The sequence below is a fragment of the Pieris napi genome, chromosome 12 (genome assembly GCF_905475465.1).
Source record: "Pieris napi chromosome 12, ilPieNapi1.2, whole genome shotgun sequence".
Taxonomy (NCBI): domain Eukaryota; kingdom Metazoa; phylum Arthropoda; class Insecta; order Lepidoptera; family Pieridae; genus Pieris; species Pieris napi.
This window is the reverse complement of record NC_062245.1, coordinates 4,966,377-4,991,438: the sequence shown is the minus strand read 5'-3', so window position 1 is coordinate 4,991,438 and position 25,062 is coordinate 4,966,377. Positions and strand designations below refer to the sequence as shown.

Sequence of the window (25,062 nt, the reverse complement as noted above, 5' to 3'; positions counted from 1 at the left end):
ATCAAACGCTAGGTGTATATTTGTGTGTATATTTTTAGTAGTTCCTATTATTAGTTTGTCAATTATATTAATGAAGCGGAAAATGCGGGGGACATGGGCATATGTGATATCAAATAAGCTATCATCACATTATAAAACAAAGATATTAAGACATTAATACGATATCCAACTACATTTACTGTAATTGATTTTACTCAAGTTTTCATATTGTCACTATTTTAAACTGCTACTTCATCAATACTTCTAGTTAAACCAAATTCAATTATCTTTTACTTTTAAAAGCGTTAAGCAACCCGATTGGAATCGATAAGATAGCCGTTTCAATCCATTGAGCTGATTCTGCACCTACATCAATACGTATAAAGAGAAATTTTCAAAGAGTTGCAATCAGTGGAAACGACGCTCCCTTATATACGGTTTGCGGCTTGAAAAACTTGCTGACGCGGCATTGGATTGGCGATGTTATTTTGTACTGGATGCGGTAATGCAACTTTTTCATTCACTAATTTTGTTCAGAAGAAGTACAACAAAAGCATTTCATTATACCGCCGCCATTTACTAAATAATTATAACGTATTAGGTGTCTGAGTTGGCAGACAGAAGAGTTTGCTCCTAACACTTAATGGCCCAGTACAAGTGCTATTGGAATGTGGACAAAGATTAGGAAAATCAGTAAACTTCAGGTGCGATCGAAACTATTTCATTCCTACGGAAATCGTCTACTACGGTTATTTGTTTAACGACTATAATATGGTTATGCATAAAATACAATTATAACAAATAAAATACTTTTATTCTTATTTTTAAACAATCTTTATTGCGGATTACATCAATCAATAAAATGGTCTATATATATAATAAAAACGCATACGGAACATATTATACAACAAAATAAATACTATGTTTAGTTGTATAATGTAACTATATATACGATACATAATTACATAAAAAAGGCGGCAATCTTATATGCAAACTGGATTCGCGATGCGTTCAATAACTGGTTTCCAGCGCCAGGTGGCATTGAGGATGACTGTCGCTTCAGTGTCAATTAGATAAAGACTGGCTTGGCCGATATCATTGGTATAAGCAGGTACATAAGGTATACGACTCATTGCTTAAAACACGCACCTTGAAAATTTATAAGTATGATAATATTATTAATTTATGGATATTTACACTTTCAGACATCAACAGATCATCTCACATACTTTATTATAATTATTAATAAAAATTGATTTTGCACGACTTTATAATATAAACTTAATAAAACTAAGTATGAAATAAAATTATTCACACACAGCAATTGCCTTATAGATTCAAATCTCCAGTTGTTATATAAACTGAATACCTACCAAATCAATATGTGGATTAAATCCCTTAATTAATCAAAAATATTTGCTCAGCAAAATGATTTGGATATTTTATTAGCCTAGAAGTTCGTACCGTATAACAGGAATAACTGAAACTAGACATCTCCCGAGGGTATTGTCCCGATTACTCTTGATACTTACAGCATATTTAATTTATATACCAAGTTAGTAAATATGCATATTTGATAATGACAATTAAAAGGGTTTTTGTAAAAAAAAACTGTGCTCAAGTCACGCGGCGTGGATTGCGGCGAGAGCCACGTGAGCGATAGTGAATCAGACTACGTTATACAATCGTTTTCTATATACATACTAAATATATATTGGATTGAATTACAGTTAATCGTGTCGCAAATACGAGGTTATATAATGTAAACCTTACTTTAATCCCATAGAAAACTATTAATTAAAAGAAAAATAATTACAGAAAATAAATAATATTAGTACATTTTTAACTTTAGGTATATGAGGATAATTTTATATGACGACATGATATTTAATCATGAAAATATAATGAACATGTTCGTTCTTGTAGTAAGTTTCTTGTGCCTCCCAAATAACTTTGAGAACATCGCACGTAACACCGTATTAAGAATTCAATATGTCATTTTCCAAGGAGTGACTTATGAAGGTTTTGGCGATATTTTTTATCAAGACTAATATCAAATATATAAAATACAAAATGTTATCATTTGTCATGTTAAAATTATTATAAAAAGATTTAAATTTTCTAATTTAAATTTTCTTAAAGAGATGTTTTTCACAACAATAACAATTAACGTTGGTGCTTCGTAAAATACAAAGCAATTACAATTCACGAGAGTTCAAAATACTAATGAAACACTACTAATAGTACTGACGATACACATCGCCTTTTCTGTACTGTTAGTCTCTTCTTTTAACCGCATAGAAATATCTAGAACAAGCTATTGCCTTAGAGTACAAATATACAAGCCTTTATCTACACGTGTCGCATACGTGACGTCATCATATTTGCATATCACTCGAACGAATTGTTATTTTTCTCGCTACTATTTCTTAAACTAACATGACGAGCACTTTTAAAATATACGTAAAGATAAAAATTAAAAAATTATTTAAAAAAGTAAAATACACATAAATTTTACTAAAAAACATAAAGACTAATTATTACACATTATTTTTCCTATACATTCTACAATCACTACTGAAATCGTATGAATTATTCAAATTATAAACCTGTTCATAAAACAAAATCTCTATTTGATAAGCCGAATAATTCTAACTGTACTTATAAATTTATAATCTATCGTTTATCATAATTAATAGTATTATCGATTTGGCGAGTTCAACGTTCTACGAGGTAAAAAACATTCATAGAGATACTCAACTTTATTTGCTTTAAAAAAAATCTACTAAAATGATATGGAAAGGTTGTTAAAATTTTGCATAAGTCAATCCTATTCACAATTTCCAATAATATTTTTATCTCATATTATTAATCTTTTGATAAAATTTTGTACGAAACCGGTTTAAATTAAATTATATTGTTATAATAGTTTTATCATAGGGAGTGGCAAGATAAGATTTTGTGGTATTAGTGAGTATGAAGTATTATTAAAGCACCTCTTCAATCTTCCATAAAAAAAGATATATAGTTATCACTATTGATATCTCTATTCCATGTTTCTTTTTCAGTTTATTTGTCATTATAATATGTATCGAAATCATATTAATACAATACTATATAAATGTATATCTTAGGAACGCTAAGCCGACTGACCGATGAAGCAGAAAGAACATCCCTATTAAAATCAAATCTTGATTTTTAAGCCATATTTTTGCCCTTTGGAAAATTAGAATAGGAATCTACTGCTTTTACTCTTTAAAGATAACCTAGTTACAAGGTTATTATCGGACAATTTCTTTGGAGCACAAATATTTGATAACGTGTCGCAAAAGGAAATACGAAAACTATTTTATAAATGTTATTCAAGATGCACAAGATAATATAGATAACCTATTATTTTAACATATATACTACAAGTATGTATCCAATAGCACAACATTTATTATGTTTTTTCACGACGAGACCGTAATTGTTTATTATATATTGACAGTTCAATCACCAAAATAGGTTGCACTCAATAAAACAAATTTGTTTGCGTAGATTAAATTTCGTTAAGAATAATATTATTTTTCGTTAATGATAGTTCCCGATATAAAAATAAGAAGGCAATACATAGGGTGTTGGAAAATCTGCCAAAGTAAACAAATATAACGGCTACGTAATGGCCCTATATAAACCCCTTACATTCTGCCATTCTGGTAAATAAATAAAACTGAGAATGAGAACCTGGTAATTACAAATATGATAACATTTATTAACCCTGTTAAATTTTATAACAATGAGGCATTTAGTCACTTTTCAAACTAAAACAACATTTCTGAGTCGCTTAAAATTAAATGTTTAAGTGATACGTGACTAAAATATATTGATCATTGCCATAAAATCTAAGTACGAGCCAATCGCAAAGATAAATAGCACGTAATTTGAATTCTTTCCGTTAATACAATTCATGTCGGGCACGCTTTCTTAATTATCATCCTCAAATCATATTTAAAAATAACAGACATTGACATTAAAATATTATTCTTAACTATTTTAAAAATATCTTAATATGTATTATTAGTGTGGCCATATGTATCCAACACATTTCATAGGGAAAACGTTGATTATGAACAGGGTTTGAAACTTAATTCATTCTATTTATTTAACAATTAATAAAAAAATGTTTTTATAACAAAATTCACTATTTATTATACATATTTAAAAATAAACTGGTATCTTGGGTGCTTTAACTGCATTTACCGATTTTTTTTTAATAATACTACTATAAAGTCGAATAGTAAGATATATGCTATTGTAGGTAAAAAATTACTTAGTCTTTTTTTTACGACACTATTACTTAACATATCAAATTTAATAAGTATGCCAATTACATACTAAGTAAAAACCCTAAATGTGACCGTACCTACAATTTATCTTTAGTATCCACCAGGGACTTCGTAAAGAGGGCCAATCCTACAGAAACCACTTCTAAAAGTATCACGGCAGCTCTATGTCAATATAATAGACCTTCCGAATGCTGATTCATCTTATATATGTATTCAAAACACCTTTTTCAGTATAACTCCAAGTCACGTAGTAGTTAAATATGTAGTTAAGCAAACGTGCCTAATTGCACTATCTCTGATTTTACGTTTAATTTATTAAGATCTTTTAATTTAACATATTGATAATCGGCTTTTTATATTATAAACCCAACGCTATTCATATTGTATTAAAACTCACTAATAGTATACTTAACTGAATATACAATTTGTATAAAGACAAAAGACTAACGTGAGTTTAAAACATTTTAGGAATATCACAAGTAACAGAGAACAATGAAGCTAATACCCACGCAAACAGCCTAGCAACACATAAATCTAGAAATTTCTAAGCGATTGTTTTAAAATCGCTTCAGCGCACGGCCTGTGCTATGTCGCTGACATACCACTTCGCAAAAACAACCGTCCTCCACAACGTTGCCACAGAACATACAATATTCAGTAGTTCAAGTTGCTCTATGTATTTAACTTTGATTGTTTTGTTTTACAGTAATTAACTTAAAATTTACGGATTGAAAACTAAAATGTTACTTTGCAAACAAAAAAATAATAAAATGCTGGGTATTTTGGTGATACTTAGGCAAATACATTATACAACGCCTGTTTGTATTAATTTCAACGTTTACTTCGAGCCCTTGTTATGAAGACATTTAAAACAATCTTGAGCCACTGAAACCGTAAGTAAACTAACGTGCACAATAGATGGCTGAGCAGAGCAGTTTCATTCCCCCCCTTGAACTCCCCCGCCGGCACTTACGTGACTCAGCACCAGCGGTGTATCAAATTCGACGCTGCGAACCCAACGGCATGTTTTCGTAACACAACATTTATCCGACTGCCGAAACAGGACAGATAATCATGGAATGCATCTATCATGTATGTAATTATTAAGGATCGTGTATATAAATATTCTATGAATATAATAATAGGACATGTTTACGTCTGTAGGTATATTACTTTAATGAGACTACGAAAATTAAAAAACAACAAACACGTCGTTGTTATATATATATATATATAAGTTTAATGCTAATAAATTCCGTAATGGAGCTTGCCAATATTAAAGGTGAGACCGGAATATATTACTTCTAACTTTTTGTTTCGGTTTTTAATAAAACTTGGTGCGGAAACTTCCCAAGCACTGCCTATCTTAAGTCTGAACTTGGTTGGACCAAGTTAACCACGACAAAATCGATGAACTACAACTTTTAGTTGGTTCTGTTTAGAGAGCAATAAGTCTTTTGAGAACTATATCATGGTTTGTTGACGACAAGAAATTCAATAAAAGTGCTTGATTGTTTTTTGAAAAAAAAAATCATTATTTTTTATAGTTATTTAAATTAAAAATATATAAATAAAACATGATATTGTTTTAACAATTCTAAATTGGAAGAAAAACTAAAAATATATTGTTTGTTTCAACCCAACAATTTTCTTAAAATCTCGCCGTATCAAGTGAACCTACCGTGGCAACAAAGGTGAACGAACAACACAACAGGAAACGCGGCAACGGCTGTTTCCGATGAAAAATAAAATCCAATTAAGCATCCCATCTCGCTTTTGGCCGTCAAAGAGCGGAAACCGTAAAAACTTGACCAGCGGCCCTCGCTAAAACGGCTTACACAAGACGCAATTATACAGTAATCACCAACACGATAAGTCGAATTTCACTCTACCAGCGCGGCTGCAATACGATAAATAGCTATAAAAGGATTTTGTTCTTAATTCTTAGAATGCGAATACTTAATATACTGTCAATAATTTTAACAACTTTTCGGTATAATTTCACAATATATTTTTTTTTCTACAGTCGTTAAATTCAAAGCAGCTAGACACAGTCCTAATACACATATTACGTTATTATTGATTTATAAAGTTTTAGAGGAGAATATAAACATTATATTACTCTCTTACCAGGCTTTTATAGTAAAAAGAATACGATTTGTGAGCATGAGATATATGTACCTAATTTTTAAAAGCATTTATCCTAATTTATAATTTTCTTGCAGTAATCTGACATGAAGTCTGTTTGCCAACTTATTGTTTTGCCCTCAGATTGTTACATAGTAAAAGTACAAAATACATAGAAGTTCTGAAATCATATTACAAACACCGGTATAATACGTAGTAGTAATAGTATTTTAGAAAATGATGAATTCACGATGATAATTTGGAGCTTAAAATTTCTGAACTAAACCTCTGAACACAAGTACCAAATAATATTAGCGAAGTTGCAACTAAAACAAAAATCGCTAGAGATAAAGATTATTTTTATTACATTTTCCATCGTTCCCGTTCCTACAAAGTTACAATAACAATCATACATTGTAGAATTCGCCAGGCCAGCAGTTAGGGTGGAAAGCATAAAGACACCGCTATGGGCTCCCTGAATAGAGCTATAAATTCTTTATCACCCGGAGACCGTTCGGCGATAAACAAGAAAATGATCATACTTAAATGGATAATCACTACTGAAGCTTGGAAAGTTTTCAATGCCAACCATAAACATAGAAAATTATGTACTTAACTTTCGACAGTTCGTTAGACACAAACCAAATTTTACAGAGTATGTAGTGTGTTAATTTTCAACTAAGAACAAGATTTAAGTACATAATAAGTGATTTTATTAAGCAAAAGCACATGTTAAACTACCCTAGAGAGTAATGAAAACTAGCAAGAACTGTAAGCTCTGCGCAACTTCCAAACTACTCATGGCAGAGTCTGGAATAAAAGCGCTTACAACTTTGCTTTAATATTTGTCTCCCGAGAGCAAGTTTTCGAATTACTATTGCGTCTCGTTGGAAAATGAGTAATTGTGTTTTTATATTGACTAGTTACTAGCATACGCAAAACCTGAATTCATCGAAATTAAATTTTCAACAGGTGCTATTATTTAGAATACTCAAAGCAGAAGACAGATCCCTAGTTTAATTATTACACATATTACCAACAAAAATACGATTGGGCCCTTCCTTACGAACACGATTGTTTGCAGCACTGAAATTCCCCTTAATAAATTGGACGGCTAGTCACGTTGCGTCAAGTCGCGATATCAAAATGACAAACATTGTATTCAGGAGGCACACAAAGCATTCGATAAATGAGTTAGATGGGGGACAAGGTCGTATCTCGAATCTTGGGACAATTTCCCTTCAAAATTCCTCCGGGATGTATGTACCTACATACGAACCTCCCTTTGTCTCACAAATACATTACCCCATTGTTAGCATACCCTTTGTCTACAGAAATATTGTAAGAGAGTGTCATAGAATAACATTTTTAATGAAGTCGTAAGGACAAATTACTCTAATTAGTCAATGATTAAAAAAATTATCCAGACAACTGACGCGTCTAAAATGCTCAGCGAAACGTTATATAACATCTTGTGACAAACGAACTTCCTTTGTTCTTCATTTTTATAGAAGAAAATTCCATTGATATTCGCTGAAGCGACAATATAACTGGAATTTTATGTATTTCAGCCATCGGAATCGCTGAGCAATAACAGTAGAGTGTTTTATTACATGCCCGCTCCGCGATGGTCGTCATTTGTTAGCGGCTTTTATACGGCCCAGCTAGAATAGGACTCGTTCGAAAAACAGCCTACTAAGCGCGATCGACTACGGGTCATATATAATATCGCTATCAGAAAAGTTTTATGTAGCGGAACAGAAAATAAATTGTCGGATCTTAATTTAAGAAACAAAGACAAGTTTTTTATACATAGACGAAATACTCATGTTACTTATGAAAGTCAGAATTTTAAAATATCGAATTGTACTTAAATTTTTAGTATTAAAGACAGACAAGACTAGCGACTCCACTACATAGCATAATCCGCCACACCAAAAAAACGTCAACCCACCGACCTTCGCAGCCGAAATGTTCATTTTAGAATAACACACAAAGGCGATTAGTAATTACAGTTTTAATGGGTCAATGAGGGGCGGACCCCTCCAGGTTTCGATCGAACCACTCAGAACAAACCGAAGTTATCTAAGAAAATTATAGATTTCATGTCGACTCGTTGGTAGGTGATTTCAGAGGTTTTAGAATTTCTTTACCGCGTTACGATTAACTGCTTATTTTAAGACGTTTTTACTGAGATAAGAAAAATACTAAAAAATGAAATAAGTATTCGCGGAAAATTGTTATCAAATGTTACAGTAAATAGCAACCGAAAACGACATTGCTGCCACTTGAAAACGCGGAATTATCAAGTGGCGCTGTTTCATCGCAAGCGAGCGAAATAGAAAAAAATACCGCGTCGTAACATCTGGGGAAAACCCTCTGCGTGACAGACGAGACCAATTTGCTTTAAAGCGAGCTTCACTGTTAAAAAATAAACCCAACGTTGTATTCGAGTGAGTTATACATGTGCATAAATTTTCGGTTCGGACTCGCGACAAAGAAAGTTATGCGGTACTTAATGCAACACGCGATTTTTGTAATGAATTTTGAACGCCAGATATAAGTTTTATTCTTATCTTTATGAAAATGAGAGATTACTTGCTAATTGTATAACGTTGGCTCTGAGAATTCATTTTATAGATAGAGGTAATTAGTAGTGCCGATGCTCCCTCACACATGTGAAACGAGAAAAAGACAACACTGGTGATTTGTGGGCGTATATAAAACTACAATCGATAGTCGATCAAGCGGTTGGGCCGGTTGGTCTGGCTGTGTGTGTGTGTATATGTGTATGCGAGTTATTTGTGTGTTGAACGGATGTGGTCTGTGCATACAAGTGCTATTTACTGAGACGTGTCGTGCGAATAGAGCGTCGTTATGTAAGTGAGCATTATGACCTTTTAGAGAAGTATCAGCGGAGAATATATTTGAGAATTGATACGATTCTATACTACTCGTAGTTTTACAACTATGGATGGTATTTCATTTGTTATATATTCACAGAGAAAATATATTTTTTTAGTAAGTTAATTATGCTCTCATAAGACTATATTATTACTAGGCCAATAACAAATAAGTAATTCTCTGCCAATTAAATACGAAATTCTTACGCATCGCGCAATCTACCTATTGAAATAGAAATGAAAGAGAACACGTTTAAAAAAATCGAGTCCATTTTGCGTAACAAGCAAGCATATAAATGATCTCATTTCGCAAATGTAGGCTGTGGCCATGGTCACTATCATTTAATACAGCTAGCAGTATCGTTAAATTTGCTATTACGCGATTTCTATTCACGATGAAATATTCTGCTTGACGAAAAAACAATATGAAGCTTCTTTATGTTTTCCCTGGTAGTCATGAATAATTATTTTATTGTTGATTTGAAACAGTATAGAAATTTCAAGAGTATTGTTAAAATGGTAGATATATAATATATATCTGTCTACCTACACCTATATGAGAACTTAGATAAATCCAAAATACATACTCTAGATATTTATATACCAAATTGATTGTCATTGCTTAGAAACTTGTAAAATCTAGTTTCAGTCAGTTTAGTCATTTAAATTATTATTCTTTGACGTCATATGCCAGAAAATTCTGATAACGCGTGTTGCAAAAAAGATTAGTGAACATATTATTTGAATAATAATTCATTTTTATTGAAGTTTTCAGCCTGATAAAGGAAATTGTATGGAACTGATAAATAATTTTCTTCTTAGACATGTGCATGCTCTGGTCCTTAATGACAGAAAATACATATTTCTATAAATACTATTTTTTTAAGTGTTTCTAGTAGTAATACAATATAATACATCTAATATTTTATTTAAAAGTGTGTTGAGTATAATTTAAGTCTTCCTAAATTATTTTTATAAATCATAACATTTCAAAAAATGAACATTTGTTAATTGTATTTATGTATATATTTGAAATAAAACAAACAAAATAAAGAGAAATATAGTTGAAAAGAAGTTTATTCGAAGTTACTAAATGAAATTTGAACTTTGACGAAACATTTGTGAACAAAAAAACAATTGTTTTATTGAACAATTGTTTTCTTAAGAAACTTTATACAAATTAATAGAATTGAAAGAATCTTGAGCCTAAAACCTTACAAGTCAAAACAAATACACGCTTACTTGTAAATAATGAGAGGTAAAACTTTCGAATGAATTTCATTCAAACTTTTTACCCAAATCAAACTAAGTTCAGCGGAGTTTGTAGGTACTAATTAAACTTTCCAATGGGACAGAGCTTTCATTACAAAGTTATACTTTAATTCATTTTAGGAATTTATTGCTTACAAGGTAATGCCCTGGACTATACTCACATACAATTTGGATAAAAAATTGCATAATTGGTTAATTAGTTCTATGTTGCTATGATAAATCTGTATCACTTGCAAGCAAGTTTAGATTGATTTTGTTAGTAACTGCAGAGGAAGTAATAAGTGTTTTGAAGCATGTAAAAATCCTTTTTTGAAAGTATGCATTTAATCAAAACAAGACAAGAGTTTGTAAAGTCACAACTTTAGTCTGCTAATACTTAAATACAATCACCACCTTTTATGGTTGAACTTTAAAAGTCTATTATCCTTAATTCTTACATAAAGATTATAGGTTTATTGCCTTTGGTACTACCTAAGCAGACAACATTTTTAAATAACAAACATTGTAATAAATATTTACATTTACACATATTTTTACATACTTTAATTTTGGTTCACACCATAGTAAAGTGAACATGAGTTACGCATCTACTTTCTACCTATAAGTAGGTCAATGATCAGCATCTTATATATCTATAGTATATAATATCTAAACCGCGTGGATATCCATGAATTTTTGAATTCGTAGTTAATTGATAATTCTAGAATGATTAGTTTACTGGACCGGCTATTGATTAAGATACGCGTGGCGTCGGCGTAAATTACAGAAACACTCGTAACGATTACTCAGACCCCAGCGTAGCGCCCGCCGTTGAGCTCAACCAGCCGACGCCACCGCATTATGTCCTATTACTATTTAGAACGAACTCTTGACGAGTAAATTCCAAAATATACATCGAAAGCTATTATCTTTCACCGAAACTCGACGTAAATGATTTTCTTAAAGAATCTTACCACTTGAAATGCTGAATCCAACAACAAAGGCACAAGCAGCCACGCGCTCCAATTACTGGGCACTCACTTATCACGAAAGCACTAGGTACAGCTGAAAATATATTTCACTAAATAAAGTAAATTCGATTAAAAGTCAATTGGAAGCTTCAAACGGAAGAAGTTTACAGTTTTTCACGCATTCACCACAAAACCGGGAAAGCGAACCTTCGATTACCGCTAGCTACGTACAAAATGGCGGATTTACGGAATGTGACGCGCCGACCGCTGACGCGCCGATTTTACACAGACAATATAACAAATACAGAACTTAATAAACAGACTATGAACCATTTCGTGATTATGTGCGTTTTCCAATTACAGAGCATAATGCGACACAGTGCCGCACAATGCCGCATAATGCTGAAGCTTAATTGGAACGTGAATTAGTTTTCAAATGCATCAGCAGAGTGCGCTAAGTCAGTGTTGAAAAAAAAAATGTTCTGAACAGAGTTAGCAACCTCATTAATGTATAAATAATGTGGTTAACAATAATAATTGGTTGAAAACTTTTTACGCTTATTTTAATAATCAAATTATTTCATTAACATTTTTTTACTGAAATAAGAGAAAACCTTTAAAGAATATAAGGTTTTAACAAGCTAAATTAACAGTAAAATATATAGTTTCATGTAAGAAGTTTACGTTTTGAGTAATTTTTTTTAAATGATTTCTAAAAAAATTATATACTTTTGTAAACCATTGCAATGTTTACAAAAGTATAATCCTGTAAAATAAATTTGTTTACAGATCCGAATTTTAAAATAAAATTGTATTCATATTTTAAATGTGGAATATAAAAAAAGTAACTATTTATACCTTCATCCATACTTATATTTATTTTTTTAGCAGTTTGAAATAACTTTAATTATTTTCAAAATCTACAACGAAACGAAAGCCTTATTATATAAATAAATTTTTCAACAATAAATAATATTTACTAACGAAAATTTCGATAAATGCCAACTTAATGAAAAACACTGGTCAATTTTCTGTCACTGTGTTGGTATTTATTGCGAGAAGCACGCGAGAGCATTAGTTTTGAGAGTGCTCAATTGTGCGAAGCGTTGCTGTAGTTGGAACATTCAACGTTGAGCATTATGCGATATGCCGCATAATGCGCTCTAGTGCTGTAATTGGAAAACGCAGTAACTAATATATGATTAAGTCTTCCGGTAACCGTTCTTAAAATTTAAATCGCATTTAAGTTTCACCTTAAAATTTACATGTCCCGTATTTTTATACCCAGTCTCTTCTAAATCCCTACAACAATTTTGTTTTAATCCCATCCCTATAAAAATATTATATTGAAAAATCAATAACATTTTTAACTCACTCTGAACTTAAGTTATGAATTATAGTTATTAAGTTATCTTCCACTCACGGGTCTCTGTTTTGATATAATAAGGAAAAAAGTTTTGTTGACGTTAATTTTTTTGTACAAATTAAAATACGTGAAGTAAAAACATCAAAAAGTGATATTAGTTATTTAGCGATGCTGTAAAACACAAAGATTAAGTAATACATAAATATAACAAATTATCGATTAAGAAAATGTGTCGAAAACCAGTGCACCAAAAGTTATTAATTAAAACAAAACAAAAAGAGATTTTTTTTTACAAATACTTTGAAACGATAGAAAAGTCATGAACCGAACGTATGTCGCCACTGTCCATTACAAGTAGGGGAGGGAAGAGAAAGAGAGAGTAGAGGAGGCCAGGTACCACGTAAGGTAGGTAATAGAGATAGCGCCACTCAATGGATGTAATGATCACAACAAATTTATTTATAGATTCTGATGTTTGATTGTATAAACAAAATAAATTGAAACACAAATTATTTAGTTTAAGTATAAATTCCGACACATTTCACAGAAAAATATGACACCAAATTCATACTCCTGTGCTTTTTTGCTTTGTGGTCGTAAATTAATTTATAGATTTCTGATATTTGATGATTTTAAGTCTCAGATTTAAATATCATCTAATTAAATATACCATTTGAATAGATTTGTTAGTTGGTTAAGAGAAACTGTAATGGTTTGCAAAAAATATAATATTATTTAAGAATGTTTAGCCATAACATCAAAAACTTAAATTAATCATTGTTTGTATATTTTTCTGCAAATTGTGAATGATTTATGGGGATAGCAAAAATCCTACACAAGGTGAAAGACATAAAGAAACATTAATATCTCATCGGTAAATTGGCACATTTTCTGATATTATTAGCACCATTAAATGAAAACTTCTCAATCTCTTAGAAATTTTAATTTTGGTGTAGCGACGTATTTTTTGATGAATGCAATGAAGTATTATAAATAGATTCCAACGACGTTTAAAAAAATCTAAATCACGTAATAGAAATAAACAATTCCATAGAGGGCAACAACGTAGTTCATAAGTCTAGTTGGCAATAAAAAGACAGAATTTTAAAATAAACATTGCTGAGTGCGCGTTGAAAACGGTGAGAAAGTTTGAATTGAATTAATGTATTCTTCCAAAGCCTCTTTGAAAATCGGTACCCCTAAGAAGTACTGTAAGTAAAATAATAAGTAATGTTTTATTTATTATTTTTTTATTTTGGGGTAAGATTTTTATTAAGTCGGCGGTGTACAAATTCTCACCATACAGATATTTTACATTTATCAAAATTTAAAGTATAGGCCTATTGAAATAAAATCTGATATAATCTTAGAAAGCTCTGAAAGTACAACCCCTACGTTACAGAGTACCATTATTAAGGATAAAATAAAATGATAGCACAGAATATCATATATTCTTTTATCTGTAAATAATAAGAAAGTACATATAAACAACTTATGAATAAACATTGACACATGACAACACTTGTTTTTGTCTCCAACAGCGAACACTAAAACAAAATTTTTAATAAAAAACTACATTCATATTTCATACCTGCATCTTATAGTAATTGTGTTAACTATTGCGGCTTTTAGGTTCATAAATACTATAAATATGAGTATAAATTAATAAAATTTTATTGAGCAGCTTGTTCAAAGAAGAATATCATCCTGAGACTTGACGTTGATCAGCTGAGTTTTGTTTTCGTTGCATTTGATACCATCTTTGATCGTATTATTAATTTAATAGGTGGTAGTAATTTTTCGAAATAACAAAAGATAAAATTAAACTATCAACTATGAATGAAATAAAATCTCTAGAACACGCAACATTGAAGGTAGGTGAAATTCACGTTATAATTTAAGTTGAGTTTATTTCTCCGTTTTGGCTGGTATCATTGCAAGTATTGTTTCGAGGATTTTGTGTACCTAGTGTTATGAACAATTACAGCTTGAGCACATTTTGGAGGTTGTTTTTATTGGATCGGTTAAAGCGTTTGTTTTAGACTCACAGCGATTAACTTTTATTTTTACATTAATCATGTTAACAAAATGGCATAGCTTATTGCAATTTACTTTATTTTGAAGTTAATTAGTCATATTTTTGTTTGTGTTTCAACTTTTAAAACTCATAGATGGTACATCTGTCCATTCAAAAATAAAAATTCTTATTACATATATTGATGACATATCACAAAATATCAATGAGGACTTGGCACTTTAAATAAGTCATTAAGGACTATAATATCAAAGTATAGTTAAATATAATAATTTTTTTTAAAGTAACATGTTTCATCTATCTTGTATCACATTCTCTGAATACATATTTTATTTACATGTATTATTGCATGTATGCTCTTTTAAAATTATTCTAAATCCTTGAAGTACCCTTCTGTTCAATAATTTACCTATTATAATATTAAAATGTAAGGCTTGTGAATTATAATATGATTTGTATAAACTATAAAGTATTTTATGATATATATTTGCATAAAATAAATATTTATGGTCTTATTCATAAAAATACTTTATACTTATATTAGTTATTGTTTGGACACTTTCCAAAATAATACATGCCTATTAACATAGGCCTAGTATATGTTTCATAGCTATGACATGGTTATAGTAGTAACTTATTTAGCATTAATATCATTACTATTATGAGGTGGGCTCTTACTCTCATAAGATGTTGTTATTAATAGGTGCCATATGAAGTCTTTAACAAGAAATACCGCAACACTCAGCGTGTATTTGATGTGGAGGCCCGTCAAGTGGTTGCTGCTGTTGGTGATCTAGATAATGCTGTTAAAAGTGGATCTACAGCTGGTGAAATCAATAATTTGCTTGGTGGAATGGTGAGCTTGATGTCTTTTTAATTATCATTTTATGATAAGGCATGGAAGTTACATATTTTTAGTAAGTATAGGTGTATTTGTAGTTGTATAAATTAATAAACATTTTACTCACTTTGAAAAATGCTATTTAAGATAGCTTAATTTTTTTAATGGGGACGGTCTTGTCTTAAAAATTATTTAAGTAAAATCACATGCACAATAGTTTTTGCAAATTCCAGTTAAAGTTTAATTATCTTTCTTATTGACTAATAATATTTAATATTCATCAAATTTTACTCAACCAGGTTGAAAAACTGACAACAATGAAGCGTAAAGCATCAGATGCAATAGCAGAGGAAGTACAAGCAGCTTTTGTTTGTAAGAAACGACTTGAACATTTGAAAGAGCAAGCAGAGGCTATTGGTGAACCAAATTCGCCACAGAATAAGGTATAGATTTCATTTGATATATTCTTCATACACTTGGCGTCGTGGTTGGTATGGTTTGTGGACTCAGTTTCCGCACTTATACTCTCACTAGGTCTGGTAAAATGTAAATTTACTAAGATATGATATATATACCTTACCAATTTGATATTGCATCCACATATACCAAGGGGTTTAGTGATTTACCTGAGGTATGATGCTGGAATTTTGGAGTTTTTCGGGTTTATAGGTATAGAAGGTTTTTTGTTTGAGTTTTACTTCAGTTAAATTCAAATCTATTAAATGCTAGCACAGTCCTGCCGTTTCACTGTTTTGTTTCTATGCCTGTGTTTTTAGATAATAGTTCTGAACGAGCTTTTAATTTTATGATAAACAATCCAGAACATTCAACCTGTTGTGGGATCCAATCTTGATTGTGCATCCATGGATGTTTTTCATTTTAACACTTGCTTGTACGTTTGTACAAGCAAGTAAAGAATAGATATGTCAGGCGCAGAGTCTATAAAGAAAAATTATCAAAGGAATAGATGGATTATGTGGCCATTAAGGGTAGTAGCACCATTGGACCAGCATTATTGAATATTATCTTTTAGAAACATTTAGCTAAGAAAACATACTAGTATGCCTTTAGTTCAAGAAATTTTGTATAAATGATATGTTTCAGACGGCGATGACACAATGGCGTAAAGTGCGTCTGGACCGTATGATTGTCGATTACTTCCTAAGGAACGGCTATTATGACTCCGCAAGTAAACTGGCTGATTCTCGTAATCTTCGCGATTTGACTAATGTTGGTAAGTAAACTCAAATCATCTTTCTTTCTTGAAAGCAGTAAAATGACTTAACAAATAATATTTAGTATTTTTTTATTTATATCAGATAAAGATATTCGTCAGAAGAAGAAAGCATTGTTAAGTGCCTATCTCGAACCTAAACCGCTGTTTGCGCTGGTAATTTTTTTTCTGCTTAACAAAAAAATTCTGGTTTTCTTATTGTACCTTTATTTCATCTTGTATGTTTACTGTGTGTAACATCTATGTTTACTTGAATTGTCATACATTTTAGATAAAAAAGTTTGTAACATATACCGTAGATTTAGTACTATGTGTGATGTGGTAATCTTTAATAAATAATTAAATAAATGTACCATTAGCCTTAACATACATGTGGTCCTAAATAAAGTAAAGTAATGACTTAACGTCTATGACTCATGGATGTAAAAATTTAATACTTTATTGACATGCCGGAGTTTTATTTTTTTTATTTAAATTCAACACAAGCTAAATGTTTTATTGACTTTGATATGTTACAAACGGGTGTTATCTGTGATGACATACAATATTATCTTTTAGCGAAGTGTGACTTGAATTTTTTGAAGTTATACTTCTTTAGGCGCGTTATGAAAAATTGATGAGAGTGAAATTTTACGATGCGCGCGCACCGTGACACAAAATTATCAGAATGAAGTTGCCCACTAACGAATTCTTTTTAAACCAGCCGGGCGCCGAGCGTGATGTGAATACGACAATCTACAAGTAAAAAGAAATAGAATATGCGTGAAGTTAGTAGCTATGCCAAGAATTTTGAATGACCTTTGTACCTTTTAAACAAATAAAGGAGTTTTATTTATTTTTTCATAGAAATTTAGCAATGCTTTTTCACAAAGTCCTATTGTTACTTAGTTAAAAGGTTATGAAACATACCTAGTTATTAAATTGAATGAATAACATAATAAAATAAATAAATATTATTAACGTTAAATATTTATTATTTAAAAAAAATAAAGAAAACCAAAGAAGTATAACTTCTTACGCGCGTACATAAGTACACGTACCCTTTTTTTAAATTAGTTTCTGTTATAAATGTCTAATGAAGGCCTTAAATTTGCTATTTTTATCTGTGTTCTCATTATGTGATTTGTGTTGTAACGTAACACACAGAGTAAAAAATGGTATTTACCCTGGCTTTGAAGCCATTTGGAGTTTTCGCGGGAAATCTTTTGTTTATATTTACTTATGTATGGGGCTCTCTAATTAAGACACCCGTATTATAATTTATACGTATGTTATTAATGTAATAAATTCACATACAGTGTAAAGACCAAAATTTCCTACAGGCAATGTAATCTAAAAATAATGGCACACGTGTTAATGCAATTAACAATAACAGAAGGCGACACGGCTGTTTATGACTTTTAGAAATTTCGGCACCTCAATAGGTTAGTTTTGTAAGCTGATTATAAAAACAATTACACTTAAGTATGTTGATGTCTAAATATGAAAATATTTCTTCGTGATAGAGAGTGCCTGTTGCGTTATAAAGAGTGAATTAATGTATGGGTTTTGTGTTAAACCAACCAAATTATATATTTTTTTTCGTTATATAGAATTTTTGTTTATAACAACTTTTAACGTTATAAAGAGTATACACTGTATATAAAATAATGTATAATTGAACATGTCGTATTAATTATTCCAGACATATACGCGGCAGGTGCAGAGGTGGAACGCGAGTTATGGGCCCGTCGTACAGCTCGTTGTTTGCAATGGTGTGCTGATAATCGCTCTAAGCTGCGCAAACTCAACTCCACTATGGAGTTTAACACGCGGATACAGGTCTGTTATTCCTAATTATATTATTTTATACAGCAGTGTTCATTTTGTGGTTCGGACCGGTCAAATGCTATCTATGCAAAATACTTGATTTTACTGGGAAATGAAATATAGTAATGGTGGTTTTTGAATGAACGTTCTTTTTTTTGACGTAAATGGATAAAAAAGTTTACCGTTTAATGGTTTTGCTATGTGCAAAAGAGAAAAACTATTCGAATTCTACTACAGTGGAAATTCTTTATTATGTCATTCGTTATACGGAAACTCTCTCTATAACGTAAAAATGAGTTTAATTTGATTGGTTTAACACAAAACCCATACATTAGTTATTCCCTGCCTTTAACGATATTTTACTATTACGAATAAAAATGCTCGGTCCCTTGAAATTCGTTATAAAGAGTTTACACTGTATATTATATTCTATCTGTTTTTTGTGTGCAAAAGACTAAAGTAAAAGAGTAAAAACGAAACTGTTTTGTAAACTAGTTTACTGTCAACCGAAAAACGTTTCGTTTTGTCAACGTCAAAAACGTAAAACGTAAACGTATATAGCGCAGAGTTTGCACGTCTTAGATCAAAAATCGAAGTGTTCAGGCACAGAAGACATTTTAAAGTAAAGCGATAAATATAAAATTTTGTGACCCAATAAGCGGGTTTATAATGGATTTTATTTATATACAATTTATTTGGTTTATAAAAACTATTTTCATAAAAAACCTTAGATTTTTTTTGCTGTTGTCAAGTAGGTATAGCCATATATCGTATTGAAATTTGTTAGTAAAATGTCAGTAAAACTGTCTCGACGTTTAGCGTAATTTTTCCTTTAATTATTTGCAGGAGTTTTTAGAGCTGGTGCGTGGAGACCTGCGCCTGGATGCGGTGAAGTACGCTAAGAAGCATTTCTCCACTTATGATGATGGACAGCTAGAAGACATACAGCATTGTATGGGAATGCTCGCTTTTCCCAAGGATACTGGTAAGAATCAATCCATAAATTTTATATACACTATAAAACACAAAAAGTTTAGAATGATTGTGTATCAAATATTTTCACGTAATTTCATGTTTCTTACTTTTCACTCAAAATTTCGTACAGTTACCAATAATACAGTTTATCAAAATAACTGTCTCTTTTCTTCATAGCGTAAACACAATTAAACAGAAAGAGATTTAATGAATGGGTTGTTGTTTGTTGACGTGTTTAAAACGCACCATGAAAATAACAAGATCGACCATTATACAAATAATTTTAAGAGAATCTGTGTAGAAAATCCATGGTGGGATTTGATTACAGTGCTAAATTACCTTTATTGTTATATTGACAACAGTCTTATGGTAGGGGAGCCCAAGAGGGGATTTCGGGATTTACTAAAGCGCGGCAGATTAATATATAGGGGGATACCTTGTACCCGGTTAAGTACCTCCACAAAATATGAGGCCCATATATAAGGCCGCCCGTGAAGGAGACAGGATCAGATTAGTAAAAAAAATTGACCGTCAGAAATTCCCGAGCGCGTCGTTTTTTTGTACATATTTAACAATCTATAGCCGCTTCCCCCACCGATGAAAAGGTATAATATCATATAACATTTTTTTCTTCTTATTATCTAAGCTTTGCATCCCAATAGGTCTCTACGACGCTCGAGTAAATCCCCATTTAGCATCGTGGGCTCCCCTACCATTATGTCATTATAGTTTGACAGTAATGATCTTGATATTAAATATTTTTTAATTTATTTATTAAATAAATTATCTACTGAATATAAACAACTTTGTACGACCATTATTTTGATACAAATAAAATAATTTTAATCTCGGCCAACTAGTACAATGAAAACAATAAAAAAATGTAACAGCTTACTTCCGGACAGACTAATTATTAATTCCACATAAATCGAGTCGGGCAGTTATAAAACGAGACCGTGTGACTTCCAGAAGTGGAACCATATGCTGGTCTCCTCCGTGCCAGTCGCTGGCAGCAGTTGGTCAGCCAGTTCCGTTGGGAACACGCCAGACTTTTACACCCGGCAAGGCTGCCAGCTCTACCCGTCACCTTGCAGCTGGGGCTTGCTGCGTTGAATACGCCATATCCTTTTTATATATATATCTATTGTATAAAAATAAGTCGGGTTTTCCTTCCTGACGCTATAACTCCAGAACGCACGAACCGATTTCCACGGTTTTGCATACGTTGGAAAGGTCTCGGGCTCCGTGAGGTTTATAGCAAAGAAAATTTTGGAAAAAAATAACAGGAAAGCGGGAAAAGCTTTTTTCACATACAGCGCCATCTCTGATACATAGCATGTACTACAAACCAATAGTTTGCTAGTTTTTTTATAAAACCAATGGGCAGGAGACTCATCTGATGTTAAGTGATACCGCCTCCCATAGACACTCACAATGACAGAGGGCTCGCAAGTACGTTGCCGGCCTTTTAATAACTGGTACGCTTAATATTTATTGGCTGACACTGAAAATTTTAAAATCTTTATTTCTTTCAGTTAAACTTTTAGAATACAATATTATATTGCATTAGTTTAACGTGCTGTTGGGAACAATTATTATTTTGTTTGTATCTCTGATTCACTTAGAACTGGGTTTCAGATAAGTACAGTAGTACGTATACGATCAAAATTTGTAATATTTTGTTACTATTGGAAAAATAATCTTACAAAATAAAATAAACTTTTACTTATGAAATAAAAATAATTCGGATGATTTAAAGAACTTGTTTGTTATATTAAAATTTGGTGTTTATTTATTAAGTTGAGAATTTCGATTTAAAATGAAAAAAAAACGCTTTTTCGTTGCGGGCGGTGATCTTTTTTTTAATTTAAGTAAAATTAGCTATACGGTACTCTTCAGTAGATAAAAATTAAAAATATCCAATAAGGAGACGTTATTCTGCATTAAACGTTTATCTTCAAATTTCCCTAACTCCCCCCACTCAGTGCTACAAAGAGAGCACGAAGGTGTCAGGTTGTCCCGCGTGTCAGCCCCCTCTCAACTCGTTGGCCTCCACTTTGCCCCACGCGCACTGCTCCCACTCGCGCCTGGTCTGCCGCATCTCCAACAAACCGCTCAACGAACACAACCACCCCATGGTGCTGCCCAACGGACAGGTGTACGGCGAAAAGGTCAGTTTTATTTATGTTTTCTGAGCAACTAAAAAAAGTATTTTGTGACAAGTGGCATATGTGACAAATTTGCAACTTAGAGCGCGCATTGCCCGATGTTACGTCTTCTCTGTGCGAAGGCGTAGAATCTTAGACGCTGATAGAGACTTTGTCTGTGTGATCTGGTTTATACTTAAAATATCTTGGACAGACCGCATACGAAATACAACCATGCGGGAGAGAATGCAGAAGAACAAAAAAGTGCTTATGACGGTTAAGAAAAGGGAACTAGGAGTATTTCGGACATATTTTATGTAAATAAAAAAAAACGAGCTCCGATTAGTTGAAAATCATACAAGACGCACGTCTTGGTTGGAGAATCTTAGACAATGGCACTAAGTCATTGTTCAGAAGAGCGGCATCCAAAATTTAAGAAGCCATGATGATCGCCAACCTAATCGAAAGGCCATCGCACTATAGGAAAAAGAAGAAGAAATTGTAGTGAATACCGACGTTACCCATAACCTCGAGGGGATCGCCAGTGCGTTGCCGGCCTTTAAAAAAATGGTACGCTTTAGATCCTAATTCGAAGGTAGCCCCGAAACTCTGATGACTTGGTCAAAGTGATAAAGCAGAATATGACTTTTTAATATTGGTATAAAAACAACTAGGTACTGTTATTGCTTTTCTGTCCCCTTCCTTATTAAAAAGCATAAAAAATATTTTTTTTATAAATAAATTAGACATAGGTGATTGCAAAAATTACGGTGCAAAAATTTATATAGTTTTCGAATAAATTTCGCATTTTTCTCTGATAAATGTATTTGTCCCAGAATCGTTTCGGTTTTCAGCAATCTCTTGTTAATTTCTTTTGGTTTTCAGGCCCTCAAAGAGATGATGAAGGAACAAGGCTCAATTATTTGCCCGAAAACGAAGGAGGTGTTCTGCATGAAGCGTGTCGAGAAGGTGTATGTTATGTAGATTATTTAAATTATTTACATCACAAATTGTATTTTAGTTTTTATTAATGAAATCATAGTGACTGAGCATTCGCAATTTTAGTAGATTTTTTGTCATTTTCAGAATAGAACAAATTTGTTAATTCCAGATTTCTTATACAACAAATTACTGTTTTAAATCCTCTGAGTTAACTCCATTTTTATAAATACAGCATTTTTTCCCTACTCCAGAAATCGTGTAGAAACTGGAACTTTTGACAGTTTTGCATTTTACTGTGAAATTTTAAAATATTGTATGAACCCTTGTTGTTACATACAAAATTCATCACAATTTTATTTTCGAAGTCATCTTCAGTGGATGCTCAGTCAACTATATATAGGCGTATTTTAAGAGGTGTCAACTAATCGTAGTAACAATAGTTTTGGTATCGTTCTGAACCGGCACTGGGCCTAAGCTTAACGGAAGCGTGAACATTAATTTCGAATATTATAATATACAGTGTAAACTTTTTTATAGCGTCATGCGTTATAACAAAAAACTCTATAACGTATAAGTTATTGATATTTGTTTGGATTAACACAAAACCCATACATTAATACACTCTTTATAACGCAACAAACATTCTCTATTACGAAATATTTTCAAATTTAGACATCAACACCATTATTAAGTGTAATTATTTTTATAATCAGCTTACAAAACTAACCTTCTGAGCTGCCGAAATTTCTAAGAAAGACACCTAAGGTCATAAACAGCCGTCTCGCCTTTGTTTATTGCATTAACACGTGTGCCATAAATAAACTGTCAAGATAGTCAGACAAAATACTGAAAAAAATACAAAACAAGTATTGGCATAGCAAAACACCTCAGGCATAGTTAACAGAACATATGTTCTGTTAACTATGCCTGAGGTGATCTAAACACATATGTGTTTAGATTAATTTACCTATTGGTAGTAATAAAATTAAAAATTATTGTAATTGATTAAATTTCGTTGTTTTTCTCTTTTCTCCGTATAACGTTAACTCTCTATAACGAAAAACATGATCGGTCCCTTGAAATTCATTATAAAGAGTTTACACTGTACTATTAAAAATGTCAATAATTCACCTCTTGAAATACGAACTAATGTCTTAAAGGATTTTAAACTTTTATTTCCCTTAGAAATTAACGGACGAAACCATTATTATATTTATTTTTTATTTGGTTTATCTTTGATTTAAGGTGTTTATGTAATCCGTTTTAACTATAAGAATCTCCTACAATTTTCTATCTACTGCCAATCATTGTAGGGAAAATAAAAGTATTTCCAGAATGCAAGAATCTTTATTTCTTACGCCTATACACTGTCTTTACGTGAGTTAATGTTTTATAAAAGTTACACTTTTGTGAAATAGGGGCACTGTTTTTATATTTTGAAAGAGGTTTCGTAATCAATATTTACGTTATTGATCTCGTAATACCGTAAAATACGGTATTTGCAATAAAAGCCTGTTTTGGTGCCATGACACAAATGTCTCGGAATATCCGGTCCATTTTCTAATCTGTGTTTTGTTTATTCTAACAATCGATATTAAGGAATGTAATAGTTTGTATATCATGTAACTTTAAATAAAGGTATCTATGAAAATTCGACGTTTTATTAAATACCCATTTGACTTTACTAGTACCTATTTAAGAAAAAATACTATATTCTAAAAAAATACGTGTGTGTTTCTGATCGTTTCATTAATATAATTTACAGAATTTTCTGTGATCTAGACAAGAACACACTGGAAACCGATCTACTTTTGAAACCATTACAAATCGTACATTTAAGAATAAGCGCACCTAATCTCTAAGCGTAGTGCTTCATAAATTATAATGCATTAAAATAATTCCTCTTTAGTAGGTCCTAGCAAGAAGTAAATGACGTACAGATCAATACTGATGGCAATTTGCTTAATAGGTCAAACGTAAATAGCTTAATAACGGTCGCGAGCCCATGGAACGTCGTACGTAGTGTGTGCGTAAAGAAAAACGTGAGACGTGTGTAATATGGTTATTTATCTGTTTTTCTTTCTTAATAGGCAAACACGCTGTTGGTCTACCATCTAACAATGTTTCTTCTCAAAGACTAGAAAATTGTCGCGG

At 31.7% G+C, this 25,062-nt stretch overlaps 2 protein-coding genes across 2 annotated transcripts in view; one reads left to right on the top strand and one right to left on the bottom strand.

The window, feature by feature from the left end:
- LOC125054265 (C-terminal-binding protein) overlaps positions 1-11,811 on the bottom strand; it is a 57,131-nt gene extending 45,320 nt beyond the window's left edge. Inside the window, exon 1 of the mRNA XM_047656015.1 lies at positions 11,563-11,811. The gene's annotated coding sequence lies outside the window, so the exon portion shown is untranslated. The remainder of the gene's footprint in view (positions 1-11,562) is intronic.
- Positions 11,812-14,442: 2,631 nt separating this feature from the next.
- Positions 14,443-23,477, top strand: LOC125054266 (E3 ubiquitin-protein transferase MAEA). The gene is made up of 9 exons (XM_047656017.1): positions 14,443-14,799; positions 15,664-15,816; positions 16,101-16,244; positions 16,906-17,035; positions 18,720-18,856; positions 19,691-19,829; positions 20,789-20,939; positions 21,801-21,990; positions 22,852-23,477. The coding sequence occupies exons 1-9, from the start codon at positions 14,761-14,763 to the stop codon at positions 22,948-22,950; spliced, it is 1,182 nt and encodes a 393-aa protein (XP_047511973.1). The 5' UTR covers positions 14,443-14,760; the 3' UTR covers positions 22,951-23,477.
- The last annotated feature ends 1,585 nt before the right edge of the window (positions 23,478-25,062 follow it).

Coding starts and splice junctions, on each gene's coding strand:
- LOC125054266 (XM_047656017.1), top strand. CDS start 14,761: ATGAATGAAATAAAATCTCTAGAACACGCAACATTGAAG. Junction 19,830..20,788: donor CGCTTTTCCCAAGGATACTG/GTAAGAATCAAT, acceptor TGTGACTTCCAG/AAGTGGAACCATATGCTGGT. Junction 20,940..21,800: donor CTTGCTGCGTTGAATACGCC/ATATCCTTTTTA, acceptor AACTCCCCCCAC/TCAGTGCTACAAAGAGAGCA.